General features: G+C 44.3%; 2 protein-coding genes across 7 annotated transcripts in view; one reads left to right on the forward strand and one right to left on the reverse strand.

The window, feature by feature from the left end:
* Nucleotides 1-1,283, reverse strand: part of ELF1 (E74 like ETS transcription factor 1) — an 85,737-nt gene extending 84,454 nt beyond the window's left edge. The window contains exon 1 of the mRNA XM_052705601.1: nucleotides 1,150-1,283. The gene's annotated coding sequence lies outside the window, so the exon portion shown is untranslated. The remainder of the gene's footprint in view (nucleotides 1-1,149) is intronic.
* WBP4 (WW domain binding protein 4) lies at nucleotides 1,269-23,469 on the forward strand. Of its 6 annotated transcripts, none has more exons than XM_052705624.1 (10): nucleotides 1,269-1,382; nucleotides 6,916-6,988; nucleotides 8,468-8,530; nucleotides 8,624-8,747; nucleotides 9,517-9,732; nucleotides 10,617-10,672; nucleotides 13,342-13,408; nucleotides 15,471-15,625; nucleotides 16,818-17,050; nucleotides 19,330-23,469. In XM_052705624.1, coding segments are annotated over exons 1-10 (1,197 nt in total). In that variant the 5' UTR covers nucleotides 1,269-1,380; the 3' UTR covers nucleotides 19,538-23,469. The 6 variants fall into 6 exon arrangements, with proteins under 6 accessions (XP_052561584.1, XP_052561585.1, XP_052561586.1 ...); XM_052705625.1 differs by having other exon boundaries at nucleotides 16,821-17,050; XM_052705626.1 differs by lacking the exon at nucleotides 8,468-8,530.
* Nucleotides 23,470-24,101: the final 632 nt, after the last annotated feature.

Raw genomic sequence — 24,101 nt, forward strand, 5'->3', positions numbered from 1 at the left:
GGAGAAAAGCGAAAAAGGTTGGGGACTAACAGCTGTAAATCAGCGTGCGTGAGAAGCGAAGTTGTGAAGTCCAGCAAAGACACAAAGCCATGGACGTTCCATGAACATTCGCTCAGAACCATTTCAAAGTTTGCCTCAGAGACGTTTCTGGAGAAGAGGACGTTGACCAAGCTTCAACCCAGCGCATATTTGTATAACCGAGCTGTAAACTACATGAAAACTACACTCAGAATGGAAATGCTGACAAACGCATAACTCCCGCAGGGCGCTATGACAGCCCGACCGCAGGCCCTCCCCTTGGGGAACCAGCCAGGCTGCTTCCCCCTCCTTGTCACACAGCTCAGCAGCCTGGGCCGGGGGCTCAGTACCTCCGGGTTATCTCTGCTTGTCACCAATGCAGGCGCTTTTTCTCCTATTCTCACATGGAGAATCACCCCCCCCCCTTGCTCTCGCAGCAACCAGGCACAGGGCCTCTTCAGTCCGTGACTCACCCCACAGGCTTCTCCCCACCCTCGGTGTGATGTTAGCAAAGGGGTTGCCAGCTGCAGCCCGTGAATTAAGACATGTATAGATATCTTTTTCTTTTTTTTTTTTTTCCCCAGCTTGTGGTAGCGCTGGGAAACAAATAACGCGGTCAGAACACAACACCAGCACGACTTTTATTGAAGTCCAACAACCGAGAGGGAACTCGGCGCCCAACAAGTAGGCAGCGAGACGACACGAGCGGGACTCGAACCCCGCTCCCTCTCTCCGGAGCGTCGTTGAGCGACCCCTGCCCGTCACGGAGCGGCCCCGGCCGCCTCCCTTTCCCTCACGGACACGCACGCGCCGCGGCCTCCAACCGTCCCGCGCGCGCCTCCGCCCCGGCGGCAGCACGGAGCCGGCGCTGCCCGACACCGGCGGGGCGGCGGCGGGAAGGGAGGGCGATACGCAGCCCGCCCGCTCTCCGTGCGCGCGTCCTCGCCCGCCCTCACCCCTCAACTCCGCGGAAAGTTGGCAGGAGCAGCCAGCGGGCTCCCCGCCGCTTCCCCAGCCCCGTTCTCCCTTCACACCTCCAGCCTCCGGTGAACTGCCGGCGGCGGCGCGGTTCGAACCCGCGTCCCCGGCGGCTCCCGTCTCCCCTCGTGCTCGGAGCGCGGCGGCACTTACCGGCGGCGACTCCCTCGGCGCGCTGCTCCCCGCTGAGCGCTCGCCGCTCCCGGGGCGGGGAAGGAGGAGCGGGCGGAGGGAGGAGGAGGTGGGGACGGGGCGGGGGAGGAGAACGCGGACTGAGCCCCGCCGGCCGCCGTCGCCGCGCTCTCCCCACGCCCCGCTCGCGTCTCGCCCCGCCCCGCTCCAGCGGCGGCGAGCTGAAGACGGCGGTGTTTTGAGGCGGCGGATATGTGAGTGCTGGGGGTAGCGGGCCGGCGGCTGGGCTGGGGGCTCTGAAGGCAGGGACGGGGCGGAAGGGAGCACAGGCGGGGGGCGGCGGGCCGGTCCCGAGCCTTATCTCGGCTAGACAGGCCGGGCAGGTCGGCGTCTTGCTGCTGGCGGGGGGGTACGGCCTCCCCCGGTGCCTCTCCTTCTGCGAGGGGCGCACCGAGAAAGCCTCTGTGTCTTCGCTTTGCTGCTGTCGCCGTTGTTTTTCGAGTCTTTGAAAGAACTGTGTGGGAAACCTGCGTTGGGCCCATCCCTGCGGGCGCTCGAGGTTGGATGGGACGCGGGCAGACCGAGCTGGAACTGCGCGGGCTTTAAGGTCCCTTCCAACCCGAACCGTTCTGTGATTAATGCCCGCCCGCTTCTGGGAGCAAAATGGCTCTAGTCTTAATCGAGTCAAGTCCAAGCAAGAATATCACATGGATTACATTTGCTCCCCTCTGCTATTTGTCACATTAGCCTGGCTTTCCTGCTTAAAAACTGTCCAAAGCAGAGTTTCAACTCATGGAGTTGAAATCTTTTGGTGGGTAGGCTGTGTGAGCCTGTCTTGCAGACTCGTTGCAGTGCTCTTAATTTTAGTTGTTGCTAAAATTATACCTCAGCAGCTTCTTGACCCAGTTTATGTTGATTTTTTTTTTTTTCCTCTTATCATATTCTCCCTGACGCAGCCCTTGTCTGTGTTCATCCACAGCAGCAGACTTCTGCTCTCAGCAGATATCTCTGACCTCATGTATTTACCTTCTGAAGGTTCGCTTAGGTTGTTTGCTTTAGGCTTTCTGTACATTCAGGATGGGTACTAGGAAACATTTCTTCTCAGAAAAAGTGGTGAGGCACTGGCACAGGCTGCACAGGGAGGTGGTGGAGTCACCATCCGTGCAGGTGTTCAGGAACCGTGTGGATGTGGTGCTGAGGGACGTGGTCAGTAGGCACAGTGGGATGGGCTGATGGTTGGACTATATTAATCTTGATGGTCTGTTCCAATTTAATGATTCTGTGACAAGGAAGAAACACACGCCCCTGCCATGCAGTTTCCATCTCAGGTGCCAATTTTGGAATGGCAGTGATGGCCCTTTGGATGGTGCTGATCTCCTTCCATTGGATAGGAGAACTTATAAGGAAAGGTTGAGGGAACTGGGCTTGTTTAGTTTGGAGAAGAGAAGACTTTGGGGAGACCTCATTGCGACCTTCCAGTACTTGAAGGCAGCATATAAACAGGAGGGGAACAATTTGCCCAAGGAGGCTGTGGATGCCCCATCACTGGAGGCATTCAAGGCCAGGCTGGATGTGGCTCTGGGCAGCCTGGTCTGCTGGTTGGTGACCTTGCACATAGCAGGGGGTTGAAACCAGATGATCACTGTGGGCCTTTTCAACCCAGGCCATTCTATGACCATCTATGTCTATCCCCAACTTAGGTACCTCATTACCTCACTTTTCAGACAACTGCTGTTAGACAAGGTGATTTCCATGGATGCTCTGAGCATGCAGAGGTCTCGCTGCTCTGATACTCCTGTGCATCCTTGTATATTGTTACAGCTCTTCATGGTGTTGCCTTTCAAGTAAGCATAGGAAACAACCTGGCAAAGCAGATACATGCAAATGAGCTTCAGCACCAGTACAGAGTTGAGTCGAGCAGCTCATACAGATTCTGCTTAGGTTGCCTTGCAGGCACATGACCTGTGTGTTTAGTGAGGGTGATTACAGTAGTAAAATGAGGTTAGGTTGTAAACTGGAATTTACTGAGGGGTTGCCAGAAGGCAATTGACTTGAAGGCCAGAAGGGCTGTAGCCTTCACAGAACCAGCCTGTGTCATGCAGATTAAATTCCCACCCATTACCATGTATATGAGTGTATTCTGTGGCATAGCAGAAGGCCACCAAGAAAAATGCGTCAGGGATGGCATTTTCTGAAATCCTTATTTTTAAACAGCTTTTTAAAAGTGTGTATTTTTGATAAAAGTTAAGGAGATGTATCGAAGAAGACCTTTAGGGAGTAGGATTAGTGCCCCAGGAATGAATGGAATTGCTGTGAGAGTTCTTGAGAGTACAGGTTGTGAGGGCTACTGCACTGGGCCTTAATTCACATTATAAGAAGGCACTTTGCTGTTTTGGTGTGGTTCTGTGATCATTTTAATGTTGCATTTTTAGAACTAGCCAATATACAGAAAGATTGGCTGGGATATTTGAATTAGACCTAGCTCTTCTGGGATGGCTTCCCGCGTGGAATGCCTGCTGTGAAATATGTAGTCATTTTTTCTTTGTCTTCTACTTTGTTCCATTACACAACTATTACTTTGCCTTAGAAGTATTCCCCAATATTCAGAAGTGTTCCTCAGCAGAATGTATTGGTATTTCTGAATACCGTGTTCTGTCGAATGATTGCTTACAGCTGCAATAGCCAGTTTGAATTTATTTCTTTGCATAGTCAAGAGCTGGGATCTGCATCTTGCTCCCTTCACACTCCTGTATTTAAGATGATGCATTCATAGGGTGTTCTGTGCTCAGCCTGTACAAAGCTGGAAGATATTATCCGCGTGCAAAATCTTCAGTATTTGTAGACATGAAAACCAAAGATGACTGCTGAGTGAGTGTGTGTGTGGTGTTTTTCCTCCCAAAGGCTTAGAATTTGGGCAGATACAGCCCTGAGAAGAACTCCTTGCACCCCACCAGATTTCAAGCCTGGTGTTCTACAGCAAAGCCATTCATAGCAAATACTGCCAGATTTTGTTTGTATTGCCAAATTTTCTCGTGTTCAGAACCACCTGAAATATTTCTTATGTCTCCCCACTCTCTTGCTTGTTGTAGGAACCAAAACCTCCAGCACAGCCTCAAAACAAAGTTTGGCAAAATTTCTGAACTGAACCTAGCTTATTTGTTAAGGTTTCTTAAAGCTTCCTAAAGAAAACCAATTGCTGTTTTTGTGAAAACATTGCTGGGAGAAGATTCGTGTATTGATGTGGAGCTTCGACTTGAGAGCTCAGGGCTTTGCACTCCAACACTGCTGGAGTTCCTCCTCAGGTTGCTGCCTGTATGTTGTCAGCAGAGCCTGTTCCCATGGGTTCTCCCAAACACAGCACCTGGTACCTGGGGTCCCAGCAGCACCTGTCAAACCTCTCTGGGAAGTGAGATTCCCAGTTATACTTGCTCACATCCTGTGATCAGCATAACCTAAGTGTTTGCATTCCCCTTTGTCTGCTAACAACTCAGCCCTGAAAACATGACTTTTCATGCATTCAACTGAATGCATTCTCAACAGTCCTTTCACTTGAGTGAAATGAAGAGAGGTGGCTGCAGTTGTGACGGTGAGTCTGGTACCTCTCCGGCTCTCAGCAGGCTGTACCTGTTCTAAAGCTGAAGACTAGAATCAACCTTAGAAACATAGAATATCCCAAGATGGAAGGAACCCGTGAGACGTGGATCATTGGTTCAACTCCTGGCTCCACACAGGACCACCCAAAAATCAGACCCCGTGTCTGAGAGCACTGTCCAAAAAACTGCTTGAACTCTGGCAGCTTGGAGCCGTGCCCACAGCCCTGGGCAGGCTGCTCCATGCCCACTGCCAGGTGCAGACCCTGTCCCAAACCCCCAGCCACCCTTCCCCTGACGCAGCTCCATGCCGTTCCATGGCGCTGTCACACAGAGCAGAGCTCAGCGCTGCCCTTCCACTCCCTGTGAGGAGCTGCGGCCGCCATCAGGCCTCCCCTCAGCTCCTCTGCTCTGGGCTGTGCAAACCCAGAGACTCCAGCTGCTTCTTATGCATCACCCCCTGCAGACCCTTCCCCATCTTTGGACGTTCTCAAATAGTTTTATGTCCTTTGATGCTGTGGTTCATGCAGTACCGGAGGTGAGGCCACGCAGCACAGAGCTCAGGTATAGAAGACTTTTGTACCACTTTAACTGCATCTATTCACATGTCTGCATTTGATTAAAGAAAAGTAATCACATACTTAAACATTCTCATCATGCTTTATTAACTTTCAGGCTTGTGACCAGAGCCTGTGAAGCACTGCAGGTTCCCACTGAAATGCAGTTGCAGCTCTTGAATCCTCACCTCTGGTTTCCTCAGAGCAGTGCTGTTGGTGCCTTGCAGGCTCCATCACTGAATAACATCAGACGTGCTTGCTCTTTTTTTGAATGGTACAAACTGAAGTTGCAAATCTCAGCATTGTAAAACTCATAGCGCTCCTAAATTGTAGAAGCAGAACTGCAAGTTACACAGTTAACTCTGTTAGCAGGATTTTAGGTTCCCACGATATCAGGTCTACTGCACAGTGTTGTATTTACCATTAGTGAGCTAGCTCCAATCTTTAGCAAAAACAACCAGAGATGGAAGACAAAAACCTGGCATTGCCAAGGCCTCCATTTTTGTGTTTAAGCCCCAGGTGTGCCCTCAGATTTTCCAGTGTGATTACTGTATGTGCAGCTGCAGTGTTTTGTGACAGGTGTGATGACTAACGGTGTTCAGGAAAGAAAGCAGTAGAAAAATGAGCTATGAAAATGCATCTTGGCAAACTCTCACATCTTGACTTTCAGTGAGTGCAGCTGCACAGTCTTAGTATTACTCACACTGGGTTCTTCTGAAGACAAAACACGAGTCCCATTAGTTTAAAGATGGAAATCCACAGATGTTCTTGCACCTCTGAAGTGTGTACTGAGGCTTTCTGCTAGAATTGGACGTAAGCCTTAGGAAGGTTGATGTGGCTTTTAGCTGGAAATTCATCTTAGATGATGTCAAAGGGCTTGGGGGCAGTTCAGGAGCTACAGGTCAAATGAGGAAAAGGGACACGAGGTATATTTCTGAGCTCTGAGCTCTTCCCCACCCAGCTGGATATCAACCAGTGTTAGACTTCCCAGTCTTTGGCCTCAGTGTGTTTTGGAACATGAATCTCAAAAGCCTTCTAATTAAATGTGCAACTGAGTAACCTCCCAGGTTTAAGGTTTACCATGCAGGGATGAGCAGATTTCTGTTTATACTGGAGGAAGCCCAGCTGCTTTCAAGCTTTTCAGAAAATTGCTTGAAAAGCTGCATCTTGCAAACGCACCATTGCTTAAAGGCTGATAAGTATTTGTAGAGTGCATCCATCATGCTTATAATTTTAAATAATGAAGAAGCAGCCTTTACCTAATCATTGGTGTTGTTTGTTTTGCTGTTAAATACTTTTACGTAGTGGATCTGAAGAGTTTTCTGCATGTCTTCTCACACTTGGGCAACTTCTTATCCAAATTACACCTTCAGAAATACTCACACTGTTGTACTGAAACACCCAAAGCACTGTGCTGTTTTGTCTGGGACAGCACAGCTCAGGATCTGTTCTTGGATTCCTCCACATCGTCCAGCATTTATTTTACTGAGCTCACTGCTGGCTGTATCCAAAACAGACGTTAATCCAAACCCAGAGACGATGCCTAAGTTGAGCTTCTGAGGTTACATGCATGATGACCCGTGCCTTTGGTTATTGTTTCACACTGCATGTCATTTATTTCTTTTTCTCCTCCTCCCCAGGGCCGATTACTGGAAGTCTCAGCCAAAAAAGTTCTGCGATTATTGCAAGTGCTGGATAGCAGACAACAGACCTGTATGATCACCTGCTGTGCTATACCACTGATTCTGAAATACCAGGGATTTCTACTACAGGCTATTAAAATCACTTTTTTTAACTGATTTATTGATGCATGAAAAAGGGTTGTCTGAAACTGCCTTTCTGATACTGACTTGTGATCATCAAATCATGATACGTGAGAGGCAGATACATGAACACGAGATGGTGTGCTGTGCTATTTGACTTGGCAGTGCAGGACGAGAACTGGCATATCTGACCCTTCTTTTTCTTCAGGTTTTGTAACTTAACATCCAGTCTGACTTGAAGCTTTGTCCATGCCCATTCTTCAGTATGCAAGTGGGAGGCAAAGCCTGGCATACATGCTGTTTTATATGTCAGGCCTGGTACATCCAGTGCTCAGAGCACTTCAAGGAAGTTTCTCTCATTTCACACAGCCCACAGAAATGTTACTGGGTTACAGAAAGGTGTTGCTGACTTGCAGACACCTTCTGCAGGCTATGAGACCCATTGGTTTCTCACTTCAAAAATGAGTTTTGCACTCCTGATTCAATGCCAAACGTACTTCTGGAGCTGAACTTCATCTGGTTTACAGTTACACACCTGTAATTCAGAAGCACAGATCTGAGCTGATTGGTTTAGGTTTCCATCATACTTTCAGCCAAGAGTCATGCATGATTGGGGGTCAGGTTGGGTAACCTACAAACCTGTCTTTAAATGAGATTAATCATCATCTGGATGTGCATCCTCTGCACATCTGTTTGTGCAGAGAACTCCTGAGGTTACTAGGTCAGATTTAGGCACCTGACTTTTCTACACCTCAGTGTTCAAACCACGTGAGAGCCTCAGCTGTGACACCTGCAGAGCTTCTCAACTCCTTCCAGTTTCTGATGGCTTTTTTTCCTGGCAGCTTTGTGGCTTGCAGACTCTCTTGTTGTCCCTTAGTTACTCAGCTCTCCCTTCTTAGCTTTTCTGTCAGCTCTCAAATTTTTGGACCAGGAGGCCATGGGATATTTGTGCAATTGGGAATATTGTCATTAAGGACCAGAGCTAATATTTGTAACACTAAATAAGCCACATAGTTTTGGAAGGTTTGCAGGAAAGCCAGTGAAGTGAGTAGAAAAAACCACGGGCTGCTACTCAGAAGGACAGCACAGGGAGGGAATCCAGATTGTCTCTAATACCTGTGCTGAATAGTATTACTTTAAGTTATAAATCTCATAAATATTGGATATGGAAGTTTATAATTGGATCATAAATATCATTTTGGACCTTCACTGGCTTCTCAAAACTTCTATGTTTAATGTCTCAAAATGTTCCTGAACTGATTATGAGCAAATGCTTTCTAGCTATAGACTTTGCTTTAAATGTTTTCAAAGCACGTTGCATTTAAACATGTCTGACAAAGTTTAGTCTATCTGCAATGTGAGCAACTTTTATAAATGTACTTACTAATTTTTCCTGTTTTCCTTGGGTTTTTTTTCTTGCTTTCTTAAGAGCATAGACTTTCATGAGAGAGGAAAGAATCATAAGGAAAATGTGGCCAAAAGAATTAGCGAGGTAATTCAAACACCTTCTTTTCACAGATACATGTATTTCATCACTTTCATTACCAGCTGTGTTGAAATTTATCCTTATTGTGTTTTCTTTTAGATTAGGAAGAAAAGCATGGAAAAAGCAAAAGAAGAAGAAAACATGTCAAAGGAATTTGCAGCAATGGAGGAGGCTGCAATGAAAGCGTATCAAGAGGATTTGAAAAGGCTTGGAATTAAGCCAGGTAGCTCATATAGTTGCCAAAGGATTAAAGGCAGAATTGAAAGAATATTGAATAGAAACGCTTTTTTTCTGAAATTAGGATTTAGCAATATGAGAGTTGGCCTCCAGAACTGTGTTTGCTTATTAAAAAGAAAAAGAAAAAGCCTGCAGATTGCCAGTAGCAGAAGTTGCTGTCCAGAATGTTTTTAGCTAAGGTGTCCTTGGGTGCGTGGAACAATCTGATCTGGGGTAGAACACTTAGAGCAACAGCAAAGAATGTAGATACTGTAGTTGAGAGGTGCAGCTTCCCTTAGTTGATTTCGTGTTTCACTTGTGCCAGTTGGAGGCAGGTTTGTATCAAATAGGAAAGCTTGGACTCCCAGTGGTACCAGGTAAGGATTAGAATCACTTTCTCATCTTGCAGTTCAGTGAGAACCTTTGTTCAGCCCATGTGAGAACGTAATCACTTCTCTAAAGTTGTACTGTTAAGCTTCTGTAGAGGCTGTCTTTTCAGAACTCCTGCAGTTTATTTTGCTTCAGTCAGAGCTCTTTGGTCCTTGTGGCCCTTCTCTTCGTGTTGCTACTCGTCTTTGGATACTTGGGCCTTGAAACAGTGTAGTGTTGCTAAAATGAAAGGTTCTTTGAATGTAGTCTTTTCAGTTTGGCTACAATGAGTGTAATACTGATGGGTAGCACAAAGTTTCCTATTTGTACTTGCTGTTAGTAAGTGTCAAATGTTTAAACTCAGATTACGGCTCTTTCTTTTAAAACTAAGTATCATCTCCTTTAAGATGATGTAGGTCCCAGTTCCACACAGAATAAAGCACAGAGTAACGCAGCAGCGGAAGGTAAGGGGAAGAAAGAAAAGAAAGAGAAAAAGGAAAAGAAGGAGAAGAAAAAAAAGACACGTGAGGGCAACTCAGAGTCACCAAAAACTGAACCAAAGGAATGGGTGCAAGGACTTTCTCCTGAAGGCTACACTTACTACTACAATACAAAAACAGGAGGTAAAAAACAGCAAGGAGCAAAAGCAGATAAACTTGTTGCATACAAATGAGTGAAGACCACCTGCATTTACCCTTCTGCCATCTCAGTACTAAGCTGATTATTAAAATCTGAATGAGTAGATGCAGTTTTGATATTTTATATTCAAGACTTAGGCATCAGAGCATCAGACTGTTAATTTTGTTTGCATTTTGTTAATAAGATAGTAATGAGATAATGCAGTAGTCTCACTGTTTCTGGAAATTTTTAGACTCTCAAAGACTAAAGGATGCAAAACATAATTATTCCTTTTCTAAATATCTTACCAGGAAATTAATTGGGCAATTACCTCAGCATCAGTTTTGCCCAAATAAATAAGGGCAGTTATATATTATGTATATATATGTATTCTTTGCCTAACTGACAACGTCAGTTGAGGAGCAATGTGTTGTGGTCTACTTTAGAGTATAAAAGCAATCCCTTTGTGTACTGTGTGTGATTAATGAGAATGATTAATGAGAACACCTCAAACCTTTCCTATCGATTTAGAAATGACTTTGATGTTTACCTCAGTCTTTCTTTCTACAAGGTAACTTCCAGAAGGTAAAAAATTTCTTGTGGCCTGTACTAGCTTTTTTTGTTGGTTTGTTTAACCAAATTCCCCATATCTGTGTATCAACCAGTGTTTCACAGGGTCTGATTAATCCTGGTAAAGCCAACTGTAATTAAGACGCTTTGCTTTATTGTCCATACTGTAGTTTGATAAAGGATAATGTATAAATCTATTCTGCACTTTGTGTGTGTGCACAGACCAGTGTCATATAACTCTTAGATCTGTTTCCTTTCTCAACATCATGGATCGTGAGCAGGACTGAATGATGGATGCAATGTGTTTTTGTTTTTTAAGAATCACAGTGGGAGAAACCAAAAGGATTCCAAGACAGCTCTAAAAATTCACACACGGTAATGGAACGCTGTTATTCGTGTTTTCCTTTGTCTTTGCAAGCACTTAGCAGAAATGAGCTGAACAATTGTTCACTTCATAAACTTGGCAAAACGTAACATCGTTTGAATGCATAGGATCATTTCTGACATACGTGATGAAACTTTCTTCTACAAACATATAATTTGGCTGATTATCAGCGGAAGAGAAGTGATAGTGATATTTACAGAATATGCTGCTTTAATTCCTTAGCCCATAAAACTGAAAGCTTTCTGTAAGCTGCATGGATTCTCTTCAGCTTCTTGTACCTCTTTTTACAGTAGGATAGAATAGAAGCATTGAAGAGACTTCAGGTCTGAACTGCAGCTCATGAGTTTCTTTTGCACCGCAGTGATGTAGAAATCTTAACACTTCTTGACCAGTGCTCAGTGAGAAATTGCTGCTCTTTATGTGTATGAAGGAGCACATTTGTCCTCATGTGTTCTGGTTCTTAATGACTGCAAAGCACGGCTTAGAAAACATTGAGATTGTGGTGTCTAGTAGTTAAAGAAATATGAATTGCTTTTTTTGTGCTTGCTTTAGGATACAGTTATGTGATAATTGGTCTGTTTTTGTAAGTTTCTTAGAGCCATGGAACCTATGTAGAAGCAACTTTTTATCATTCTGCTGTCTTCCTTATTTAAAGGACAAGCAGACTTGCTAAATAGTCCAAAACCAGAAAGTTGATTATCAGTGGACTCTCTCCTGATATTGGAAGGGAGTTTTTTACCCAGAGGGTGGTGATGCACTGGAACAGGTTGCCCAAGGAGGCTGTGGATGCCCCATCCCTGCAGGCATTCAAGGCCAGGCTGGATGTGGCTCTGGGCAGCCTGGTCTGCTGGTTGGTGACCCTGCACACAGCAGGGGGTTGAAACCAGATGATCACTGTGGGCCTTTTCAACCCAGGCCATTCTGTGATTCTGTGGTTTATCACTGCAGGAGCCTAGTGCTTCCTAACATTAAAAACACTATTTTTACAACACTCCTACGGAGCTGTGTGAAGTTTTCCACGTTTCTAATATAGGTGTCACAGGTACAGTGTGATTTAAAGCCAGTATTGTTTGCTAATAATATTGGATATTCTGTTGGAGAGCAAAAAAAACTGGCCTTGTCAGAGTGCTTAACTGTCTGTCACCATGTGTTGTATCTCAGAAAGTAGCCTTTGCTGGGCACTGGAGTACTTACAGAGTAGAAAATATTTATAGTTGTTTATATTTTTAGGCAACTGCATCAATTTATGTCCATGAATTCCCTTGTCTTTATTCCATCTCTTGTTAAAAGAGAATTTACTTCAGAAATGCAGACTTTTTTCAGCCAGTGTTTATTCCCAGGAGGCTGCACGCTTCCTGTTCCCAGCTCGTGCTGCCTTGGCTTTCTGATTCCTTTCCCCCACAGTTTTGCGCAACTTGCGAAGCAGTGCTTTATCTTTTCTGTCAAGTCATGGCTTTGCAGTGTTTTTAAGCCAGCCTTACTGTAGCCTTCCACTGAGAGAGGTCCTGTGAGTGATCTTGTGCGGTCCCTGCTGTGTATTTGTCCTGACAGTGAACTCATTCGGGGAGTGAGGACATCAGAGTTCCAGTCAGTGCTTCACAGGCTTGTTTCTGTGAGTCAGCCTTCTGGGCAGACAGAGAAATGCTACTTCAGAAAGCCCAGATGGAGGAGAGAAGGAGCTTCTTGGCAACGATTTGAAGTTAGCTCGTTTCAGCTCTATCATGAATACACACCCTCACCCTCCGATATCTCTCCTAAGCCACATGGCTGTGTTTTGCCATTCCTCCCTCACCCCGACCTGTGACTCTGTGGTATCTTTAGTTGGCTCAGCTACTGCTAAAAGCAAGCATTTAATTGCTCCTTTATTTAGTCTGAGCTAAAGAAATTGGGAAGGTTCCAGATCTCTAGCAAGGGCTCGCATTTCCCACAAATTGAAGGGCATGCTTGCAGTATGCTGTGCAAGTGAGATTCACAAATTCTTCCTTCTTTTACAGCAGGTTAGCTCTCCCCTCAGGCTTCACAAGAGGTGCTCAGAACTGAGCAGTATTTAGGTGCATCAAGGGCTACCAGTTAGAGTGGTGTCATGCTTGACAGCACGTATGCAGTAGGATGCTTAGTGTGCCCAATGTCAAATACGTGCTGAAAACCTCAAAGAGACAAGCTCTAAGATGCTCAGAATCTAAATAACAGAAATAATGTATGATAAAGCTGCGTAGAAATCCTACCCAGTAAAAGGAAACAAGTCATATTAGTGTTCAAGGAGCAATGAAAGTTGTATGTCTTACTGCCATTCGTGAAATCAAGTTCTTATGGAAGATGTTAAGCCACACGAAATGTGTGTTCCTCTGTTCTGCAAAGCATCTCTATTTTCATTACTTAGCCACAAAGTCATACCAGCAGCAACTTTTGTCACATTTCACATGCATTCAGTAATCAGTGGGAAAAATCAGTGCTTAGTTGAAATTGCTGCTTTTCCAAATCACACAGATCCGTTGGGATGCATTCCTGCAAAGTTTAATTATTCAGTTATTTCTGTGAATGTGTTCTTCAACAAAAAAAAAAGGAGTGAGGTTTTCTAAGCGATGCTTTTGTCGATCCTTATAAGTCTTTTTTTTTTTCTCTTTTTCTGTTTTGATTGACTCCTTTATCTTTTTCTCAGGGAGCAGTGTGGGTAGAAGGTGTCAGTGAAGATGGTCATACCTATTATTACAACACACAGACGGGAGGTAAGGCGAGCTGGGTTGCCAGTTAATCTCTGTTTCAGAAGTGAGAGTTTTCAGGGCAACGTTTTACTTTGCAAATAGCTGTTTTAAGGCCATTATTATGTTTCACATTTTTAAAGCTGTTACTCAGTCGAAATGTACTTGCTGCTTAACTTTGTGTTGGCTTTGTACCTGTCCTGTCACATTCTGTGCATTCGTGCTTCGTAGTTCACTGTTGTTTTTTTTTCTTACCTTCAACTTACAGCTTTAAAATATGGCTGCCTCATTTCTGCACACATGTATTGAAGTTTTTAGCTTGGAAAACTAGAAGGGATAGGATTTTATTTTGACAGGTATGTAGGACAGAATTAGAAGCTCGTGATCCTTCTCTTTCCTTAGGAGGAAGTTTTTCACACAGAGGGTGGTGAAGCACTGGAACAGGTTGCCCAAGGAGGCTGTGGATGCCCCATCCCTGGAGGCATTCAAGGCCAGGCTGGATGTGGCTCTGGGCAGCCTGGTCTGCTGGTTGGTGACCCTGCACATAGCAGGGGGTTGAAACCAGATGGTCATTGTGGGCCTTTTCAACCCAGGCCATTCTGTGATTCTATGATCCTTTCCTGTCATTGACAAAGGACTGATATGAGAGACCAGAATCAGAGCCTCCACTTCTCCCCATTTTTCCCTGCATAGGGAACTTTGTGGTAACTCCCCCAGAACAGGCACCTACTTTCTAAATCTGTTTGAATCACATAAGGTCAGTAGTGCCTCTCTGGAGGGCAAGAGGCCACCTATGAGTTTTCCTTCTGATGTTGGGTATGAAGCAGAATTCCTAATGATGCCAAGAATAGGGAAAAAAACCCACAGTTTTTCAGCATACCAACCTCTTTTTTCAAATGGTTTGTGGTTTGCTTTTCTGAAAGGAAGGAGTTGCTGGTTATTTCTAAACATTGCCTTCTGAGTTCAGGTGTACTTGTATGCCCTTGGATGTAAGCTCTTCAGGCACACATCACATTTCTGAAGAATGTCATCGTTTTAGGTAAAATTTTGACTTGAAAACTGCTTGTCAGTTCTGTCAGCACTAATCCTATCCTCTAAGGAAAGGCAGATTTTTAACCAAGGAGAATATCTGTAATGTCTCATCTCAGGCATGTAACTCAGCAGCCCAGCATCTCTAGGTTGAGCTCCTGCGATATGCTCCAGGAGGCTGCGCCTTGATCCGTTGGCTTTAAGGGACATCTAAGAAAGTGAACTTTCTCAGTTATTGGTGTAAAACAAGATGACAGAAATACCCTTAGGAGACTTTTTTGTTAGTCAAAAGCTACTCATCGTCAGTTTCTTACACCTTTCCTTCTCAGGATATGCCCAGGAACATGCCTGTTAAGTGCTGTTTTCAGCTGCTGATTTCTTTGGAAACAGATAAAATAATTGGAAAACTAGCAGTTCTGTTGCATTTGGGAGCTTATATAAAATTATATATAGCAAATTATTATTACTTTTACCTTACTGTTACTAAAAACAGCTTTTTGACCACTGAGTCCACTTTTATTTGATCATTTGCTGGAATTCTTCTGATCAAGGAATGCTAAAATGAGGTCATGTTCTACAGATTCTTTTGTGTCTTTTCAGAGTCACGTTTTCATTTGCTTGCTTGACAGCAGTTTTAATAAAGGCATAATCTTAGTGAGACAAGATGCAGAGGGGAAGGATTTGTCCATCCCGAAAGCTAGGAGACTCACAGTTAGCTTTCCATCCCTCGTCTTTTCTTTGTCATCAATGGGTAACCCAAATCAAATAGGCACCTCTCTTAGGGTCTGTCCTCTCTTAGGGCCAGAGTCTTGCAGGCCACGATTTGCTACCTGTGCTATTTTTCTTCAGCACTGATTGCAGTGATCTTGCAGTGAAGTCAGCTGTTAGGACAGTATCTTTGCTGGGAGCAATGAACTGAGGAAAGGCAGAAGCCTTGTGCCAAATTATTTGCTGTATATCTTGCATAAGGTAACGTTGCTTCTGAAAGCTGATGCCATCAAAGCAAAAACAGACAGAATTAGATACGTACATAATGTGATTATTCAAATATCTTGGACAGTGTCCACATGGGAGAAACCTGATGGTTTTGTTTCATCTTCAAATGAGAACAGTCAGCGTGGCAAGCATTCTGAAGCAGATTCCAGAGCTTCTGAATCAGACTCCGAACAGGAAGACAGTGAAAGTGAAGGACAAAGTCCAGGAACAAATTTAAAGGTAAATTCTCTCTTTAGATTTGTTTGATGTGTAATATTCATTTTCCTTTGTATGCTATATTCTTTATATGCTATACTCACTGTGATGAAGTTAAACATCGTGGCTGAAAACAGAAGCTCACGCTTTTTTGAATAATGAAATGAGCATTTATTCAATTGTTTGCAATGTCAGTGGCACCGTTCTGGAATGCAGAGCATGAGGTTGGTATCCTCCAGCCAATCTCAAGTAGAATTCTACAACAAGTGTGATGTGCTCAGAGAGAGAAAGCTGTCATCTCTCTGAAACAATCCAAGAAATGATGTGGATTTCAGTGTCGGGCTGACTTCCAACCTCCATTGGTAGAGATGACTATAAAGAGGCTGTGAGGGAAAAGAAAGCTGGTTTTAATATCTGTTTTAATTCAGAAAAAAACATTATTTTGACAAGTACATATTTTTAATCAGTCATATTTTTCTCATCAGATTGAAAACTGCAGATAAAGAGCATGATTATGGCTTTGGTTGGGTCAGATGGTTTTCTGAAACTGGTAGTTCAAAACAAATGAAGATGATTTAATTGTAAAATGTATTAATAGGTGTTAATTCCAAAATACATGTTTACATATCACCGTGCATCACTATAAAGCAGTACCACGCGTTAGCTATGATGTGTGTATGTGCACACGCTGAAAGTTGCGTGTGATTTTCTTGCCACTTGATTTTAACACACCAGATTTTGTTTTAAAGTAAGTTGGTGTTGCTACTCCTTGTTAATTTCAGCCACGACAAACAGGATTTTGCAGCTTTTTTGTGATATCTAAGGTTTTTTTCAACAATGTATGGGATGAAAACTCAAGCAGAAAAATGCAAAGAAATCAAGTTCATTACAGAGAGAGTGGAGAGGTGCTGAACAGGCTGCCCAGAGAGGTTGTGGATGCCCCATCCCTGGAGGTGTTCAAGGCCAGGTTGGATGGGGCCCTGGGCAGCCTGGTCTAGTATGAAATGTGGAGGTTGGTGGCCCTGCATGTGGCAGGGGGGTTGGAACTTCATGATCCTTCAGGTCCCTTCCAACCCTGGCTGTTCTGTGAAATCGTTGTTTAAAATTACTCTTGGTTGAAAATGATGAATGGCGGATAATAAATAAAAGATAAAATAAAGCTACGTTATGTTTTTATTGAGGCTTTTTTGCTTACGGTGGGTTTTTTCCTCTTTAGAAGAAAGGAGAAAATGATGAAGAATCAGAGAAAGAGAAATCTCCCAAAGCTAAAAAGTTAAGCTCTTACGGGAAGTGGCGGGAAGTTAAATGGCAGGAAGTTAAATGGCAGGAAGAAGCCGTCGATAAAGAGAAGATTGCATTGGCTTCCAAGCAAGCCTCCAGTGATGAGTCTAAGACTGACTCTTATGGAAAATGGAAAGCAATTAAAAATGAAGAAGAAGAAGAACCTGAGTAAGTATCTTTTTACCATAGTAATTTTCATAAGGTTTTGTTTCCAGAATCTTTTCAAGAGCTGAAGCTTTTCCTTCTGACTTCTGGCAGAATGAGCACAGCAGCGATTGGGAACGTAACCCAGGCACAATTCTTTTCCTAGAATCATAGAATCAAAAGGTTGGAAAGGACCTACAGGATCTTCTAATACCACCATCCTTCCATTACCATTACTACCACTTAGTACTAAACCATGTCTCACAGCTCCTCATCAGACACCTCTTGAACACTGCCAGGGACGGCGACTCCATCACCTCTCTGGGCAGCCATTCCAGTGTCAATCCAATGCTTGGTGATTTCTTTAAGTAATAGATCTCCATAGAGGACAGCAGTGGCATTTCGTTTTCAGTGTAGAAGTCCTCCACAAGTGCAAAGAAAAGTGAAGTGATGTAGAGGATAATTGTCATCCATCATTTTTCTCAGAGGATAAGTAGCAACAATTTAAATGCAGTTACACTGAGCTTATGTTTCTTATCATCGTTTCCTTCCAACAGTCTGGTTCAGCTCTTGTAACTGTTTTTTTTTCCAACTGCTTCCAGCCTTGGAACCACATAGGCAGTTTTCTCAGGAGCTTCTAGAGGCTTCTATGCTAGATTCTGTTTCTGTCTGGTGAACAATGAGTTGGTCAGGCTAAATCTGCCTGCAGTTCAAGAGCTGCCTCGATCTTCTAGGACCAGCAACAACCTGATCTTGATCATCCTTCGTTAGTATTGCTTTGAGTTCCTTCCCTGTGGAATCACTACTTGCTGACATGATTGCCAGGATGTTGGCTGAGTTGCTTATACAGGCAGTGAGTTATTGCTTAATTCCAGGTGCTCTGCTGGCTCTGATTGTTCACTTGAAGGACACAAGCCTTTATAACAGCAGGTTTTTGTGTTTTACTTTCACCCAGCGCTGTATTAGAATCACAGAATCATAGAATCACTCAGGTTGGAAAAGACTTTAAAGATCATCAAGTCCAACCATGACTTAACCATACTACCCCAACTAACAGCCCTCTGCTAAATCATCCCTGAGCAAAAGAAGAAGATTTCAGAAAACGTCTCTTAGAAGATTTCTGTTTGAGCTGTTATCTTTCTTGCTCCCTAATTTCCCAGTACAGTTAAGCAAGCAAGCAAGCAAGCAAGAAAGGCAAAATCCACTGAAACTCTTTTCTGCTGTCATTATGGATAAGTGCTTGATACTCTCAAACACTTTCTGTAATAATTTAAGTCAGGAGATGAAGGACAAAACACGTAATCTGCTAAAGCCAATGTATTCAATCTGGATGGTGTCTCTCATGCCCAGCTGATTCACAGCAGATGTTTTCATGACATGCATCTGACCAGGGATTTTTTCTTGTCTGTGGTTTTTTGCTCTGTTGTTGTATTGCATGGTGGCTGAGGTTGCTCAGTTTCTTTTTAAGAGCGCTGTCTTTTATGGTCAGTTTTGGGAGAAGGACACCAATCTTTCCCTTCATACTCACCCCATTCTGCAGCATTTTAGCTCTAAATTATTCAGCAGATGCAGTTTTGTCACTGTTTGATACTGCAGCAGTCACACTTTTCATGACTTGAAGTCATTCCCACGGCTCTGGTTCGTGTGCTTGAGCTGATCTTTGAAACACAGAACCCAAAACTGGGCAGTATAGGAGCTGACTCCAGACAAACACACAGCAGTGCTGAAAGATTTGTGTCCTGTAAGAGTGCCTCTCTGCAGCAGTGCTGTGGTAGACCTGCGAGCTGAGCCATTGTTTGCCAACCATTCAGCTGTTCCCCATTCTATGTTCGTGCCTCAGGTTATCCCTGCACAGCTCAGCTTTTGCCAATGACCCTCTAAAACTGATGGGTGGTTTTTAGACGATGTCTTTGATTTCCAGCTGTGATCCTGTCCTCTGAATCTTCTCCCAGCTTTAGCATTTTGGCATTGAACTGCTGTTAGTTACTCACTGGCCACTGTCTTTCAGCGTTGTTCACTTTACACACATGCAAGCCTGCTGTCTTTTATAGGAGCATTTGCGTGGTGAGCACTTGGGCCATGCCATAAGCACTGCAAAACAGGTCTTTTTTTGTGTGCCAGCTCACGCAGAAGAAAGAGAGAACATTCTTCTTGATCCCTGTAATGATGATCATCTTGGCTAGAAGGCTTTGCCTCTGGCTCAAAGCCGCTTTGATCATTAAATATAGATGTTACTGTCTGTAGCACACCATGTTTCTTCCCCACGTCGATCAACCCTCTTGTGTTTCCCTCTCTCCTCACAGCGAAAAAGTGGACCTGGAGCTTCCCAGTACAGAGAGTGACAGCGTGCCGCCTCCGGTGCTGGATGTTGCAGAAGATGCCACAGTGATCTTTAAGGAGAAGACAGTGACCTCCCTGGGAGACCTGACAGAAGGGCTGCCGACGTTTAAGAAGAGGAAATTCGAAAATGGAAAATCCAGAAACTTAAGGCAAAGACTGGACGATCAGTAACACTTCAACCTTTTAGATACTGCTGAAGCTGGAGAGAATCAGAAGTTTAATATTTTAAACAGGCTTTTATAAAGAAAATGTTGGGTAGAAATTAAGGATTTATAGGTATTGAAACAGACGTGAGTTGTAATATTTTTTTATTTTGATGTGACTGCTTTTGGAATGGAAGTTTGTGTCATATTCATTATGCAATATTGTAAATAGATGTATTTTTTTATTTTAACCACGCCATCTACTCTCAGTTTGCTCCACGTGTGCTGTTTTAGATACATTGTGTTGGGTTTTTTTACTCCTTTTCTAAGTACAGGACAATGTAGTAGTGCTTAATCTGGGGAAAATAATGCAGACCTTTTATTTTTACACAGGAACTGGCTCAATGGCGTGGTCTAGAGAGTAAAATCATCTCTCAGCATTATTTATCTGGAACCACCTCTGTTGCAGTAAATTTTTCTATGCTTTCATCCTGGTGTATTTTGCTTTGTTGTCTCTACTTGAATTTTCTTTTTACACATCAGATTTTCTTTCTTTTTAGCCTCGTTTCCTTTTTGTCTCTCTATTAAAAAATTGCTGGATATTGTCACGAAAAAATACTCAAAAGATTTATCCCTGCTGCAGCGTACAGCAACCTTTTTGAGGCTGATGGTTTTCCTCTTTTGCAAGAGCAATGAGCTGAGCAGTTACAGACAGTGTTAGCTACGATGAGAAGGGCTAAGCATATCGAAGCTTCGTTACTCTGAGTGCCATAAGAGAGGAAAACAAAAGATCAACACGTGGGGCTGATGGCTGAAATGTCCCAGCTGGCTGCTCAGGTTTGTAGCAGTTGATTACCTTAAGGAGACTAAGTTTGATTTCACAGGTCTTCACTAGCATCATCAAGATTCATTGGCTGCGTGAGAAGACACCACTGCATCCTGCTTCTCTGGGTACCAAACAGTGACCACAAAGGTTCCAATCATGCAGCCATTCAAATACGGGTCTCCATTTGTAAAGCTCACAGCTCTTTGCTCAGTGGAACCTCAGTCAGAAAGCAGAGTTAAGGCAGTTGGCACAGTCCAGCTACAGCAAAATACAGTTGGAAACTGCTGAAGTTGATTTCCTTGAGAAAATGATTCCATCTGTCAGATCAGCTGATCTATCATATATTGCAAAGGAAGCTGAGATCCTTAATTTTTTTCTTCTTTGTGATGTTTTGTGTGTGTGTGTGTGTGTAAGAGAACTAAGTATTGAATTTAATCCTCTGGGTTTCTTCGGCTTCTTTGTCAAGGTTGTATTTTTTCTGATGCTTATTTAGAGAAATCCAACTATTTTCTCTCGTGTCCAGCTCTGCATTTTCGCTCAGAGGCGCAGGATGACTGCTGGCTGCTCTCACTGTCGTAGATGCGAGAACATGTACTTCTTCTCCACATGAGAGGCTGGAACAGAGATCTCCCTTCTCCTTTTCTCCTGTCTCGGCTGCACACTGCTGGCAGGTCAAGGCCACACGTGATGCCACCAGTACTTCTGTAGAGTATTGTGAGTGATTCCTGATACATCCCCCAACCACATCTGCCTTCCACATGATCGCATTGTGCTGTGTGCTGCAGGTGCCCTGTGACTGACCACTACAAGCAGCTCTTTCTTGCTCCTCTGCTGCTGCCAACTGCTGAGGTAGCAGCTGATCAGGCTTTGCCTTTGAGAACACTTTTTGTTTTCTTATGAGGTTTTTTTCCTGCTGTACTCATTCTGTGCTCTTTCCTTCGCCCTGCAGTACTTGTGTTACTGCAAGCCTGACGTATATTCAATGATTTTCTTATCAGTGCTCTTCTGTAGGCATGAGTCCTCCGAAGAAGACTCCTTTCCTTTCTTTAGTGAGGTTCCCAAAAATATTATCATCTGTTCTCAGCAATGTTTTGTCCTGTTGAAGCGGTCATGGGCAGTGATTTGTGGTACCTGCAGTTCAACTCCTTAAGCAGATGTTGAAAAACATCTGAAAATACAAGTGTTCAAAACTTGGCCTCCTTGAGCCGCTGTTAGCAGCAATGCAAACCAAAGGTCTTCATAAAGAGCTGCGTTTCATCAATAAGCCAAAGCAAGAGTTTGCATTAGGAGAAAGGATTCCATGTCTTCTTTGTTTGTCGTTCGTCAGGGTCAGACGCGTATCCCAGCCTTTGCTGATGTGACTTCTGATGCTGGCATCTCACAAATGCAGCATTTCCCTCCCTGCTGCCTCTGAAATTCAGAGGTTGGCCCCCAAAGGTACTGACAGCCTGCTGATACACAGGTGGTGCTTAGAGTCCCTGCTTAGCTTTGCACTGTGCTGTTGACAACCTCACCACGTCTCTAAACCAAATGCTTTCACTTGTATACCAAAACACTGTCTTGAGTAAGAATCACTGCAGACACTGGTGTTCCAAATCATCTGTTCTGCAGAGATATCTCTCCCTTCCGTGCTATCTCCCTGCAAAATCTGCCTTTGGAATTTGCTATAGGAATCCTATAGGTATTATCTTAGTTACACTCCTCATCTGCTAATCCTCCCCTGGGCTGGACTGCCTTCTGACAAAGGAATGTTGCTTTTGCTGTTTCAGAAGAAGAGCGTTTTTGTTTTCTGACTAATTCCTTTCCAATCACTCAGCACTGTAGGTCTGCTTGCCTGCTTTTACTGCACGCCTCTTCAGCTAGGGCTGCACCTTGGCTCTGCATTGGGGGAGGGTAGGCAGAGAGAAAGAGATAAAGGGGATTCACTGCAGTCTGATGTCTGAACGTGGGCAAGTCACTGCACTGCGCTGTATTTTCTCTTTCTTGCATCATGTCTTGTACTGGAAGTGGAGTGGAAGTGGAGCTTCGCAGCCCATTTCTGCTGTGTGTGTTACAGCAGGGCTTGCCTGGAGCTGACAGTGCTTTTAGAAGGAAGCACGTTGCATCTGCTAAAAAAAAGTGGTTGTGTTTGGCATGGAAATCAGCATGACAGGAGCTGTGCAGAGACCACCTGCTCTGGAATTATCCTCGTGCCTGGAAGCCACATTTTAACCCTCCACACAGGAAGGCGTAGATGGAAATCCAGACTTTCCCAATTTGGTAAATGTTTGTTGTTGTTGTTTGACCCTCGTAGACAAAATCTTTGCCACGGTACCACTTGAATGCAATGCTCAGGTTGTGAACAGGGAGAGTTGGTCGCAGTGTGGGTCTGAGTTTCAATTCACTGCCTGTGCATTTATAAATGGCTCGCTCCTTTTTCCCCCTGAAAATAATGTTATTCAGATGCATATTTTGGCATCTCAGAAAAGGAGTAAAAAACGATTTGATGCTGCTTGGCATCCTTGATTTGTTGTTTGTTTTTTTCCCAAGTCGTGCCACCCCTTTTCAGCACTTTTCTAAATTATTGGTGTCTTCCTCAAACTGTCTTCCTCCAGTATTCCAATATATGCAAATCTCTGTGTCATCGCTGTGCCGCAGTGCCAGTGAACGCCTCCTCCTGTGCCCAGCTCTTGGATTTTCTCAAGAATTTGTTTTCCTGAGACAGAATTCATTCCACTCCTCATACAGGGCTTGCATACCTTCCATCCTTGAGCTTTTAGGTTCCAAGCTGTCTGTATCCCTTCCGTTGCTGCTGCAGCCCTTTGCTCATGGCCTGCCAGGTACCTCTGTGCCGTCTCTGTTGGAACCACCTGTCAGATTGTCTCACCTTCTACCTGCTGTTTGTCCTATGAACCACGAGAGTCACTGCTGTGACCAACCAACCAAGCTTTGGGATTTTGTTTGGGGTTTTCATCATTTGTTTTACAGGAGTGGTGTGAAACATGGAGTCGTTCGAAGCCCTCATTTTCTTTTGTGTTATCTGTAAAGCTGAGCAGTTGTTCTCTGTAAGAATTCTCTGTTGGAATGACAAAATACTGCAAGCCTTTGAAGTGGAATTTATACAGAAATACCAAATAAAGCTTTTACTGAAATGATCTGTATTGCTGTTGCTCACATATTCAAGGTGTTTTAGATAATCTAACATTTACTGGTCATTTGCAGTACTGGGGCCTGTCCTGTATCTCATTGACGACCTGGACGAAGGCAGTGGGTGCACCCTCAGTAAGCTTGCAGATGACACCAGGCTGGGAGGAACTGTAGATCTGCCTGGGGGCAGGAAGGCTCTACAGAGGGATCTGGACAGGCTGGGTTGCTGGGCTGGGGCCAATGGGATGGAGTTCAACAAGACCAAGTGCCAGGTCCTGCACTTAGGCTACAACAACCCCAGGCGACGCTACAGGCTTGGGGCAGTGGCTGGAGGACTGGAAGAAATGAACCTGGGGGTGTTGGTCAGTGCTTGGTCCTAGATGTTGTACTAAGGGACGTAGTTTAGTGGGGAAACACTGGTGGTAGGTAGATGGTTGGACTCAACGGGTTTGGAGGTCTCTTCCAACTTTGGTGATTCTATGACTGTATGATTTATGGGTGCATGTTCTGTTCAAAATGGGAATATAAACTGGAGGTGTAAATAGGGAGGTGCTCATTAAAAAAAATGCTGTTTAGTCTGTGGTCAGCACTGCAGTGCTTCCCAGCAGTGCACTGTGCAGTTGCTGGCAATGGATTTATT

The sequence above is a fragment of the Tympanuchus pallidicinctus genome, unplaced genomic scaffold (genome assembly GCF_026119805.1).
Source record: "Tympanuchus pallidicinctus isolate F22 unplaced genomic scaffold, pur_lepc_1.0 scaffold6, whole genome shotgun sequence".
Lineage (NCBI taxonomy): Eukaryota > Metazoa > Chordata > Aves > Galliformes > Phasianidae > Tympanuchus > Tympanuchus pallidicinctus.

Coding starts and splice junctions, on each gene's coding strand:
- WBP4 (XM_052705624.1), top strand. Junction 8,748..9,516: donor AAGGCTTGGAATTAAGCCAG/GTAGCTCATATA, acceptor ATCTCCTTTAAG/ATGATGTAGGTCCCAGTTCC. Junction 15,626..16,817: donor GTCCAGGAACAAATTTAAAG/GTAAATTCTCTC, acceptor TTTCCTCTTTAG/AAGAAAGGAGAAAATGATGA.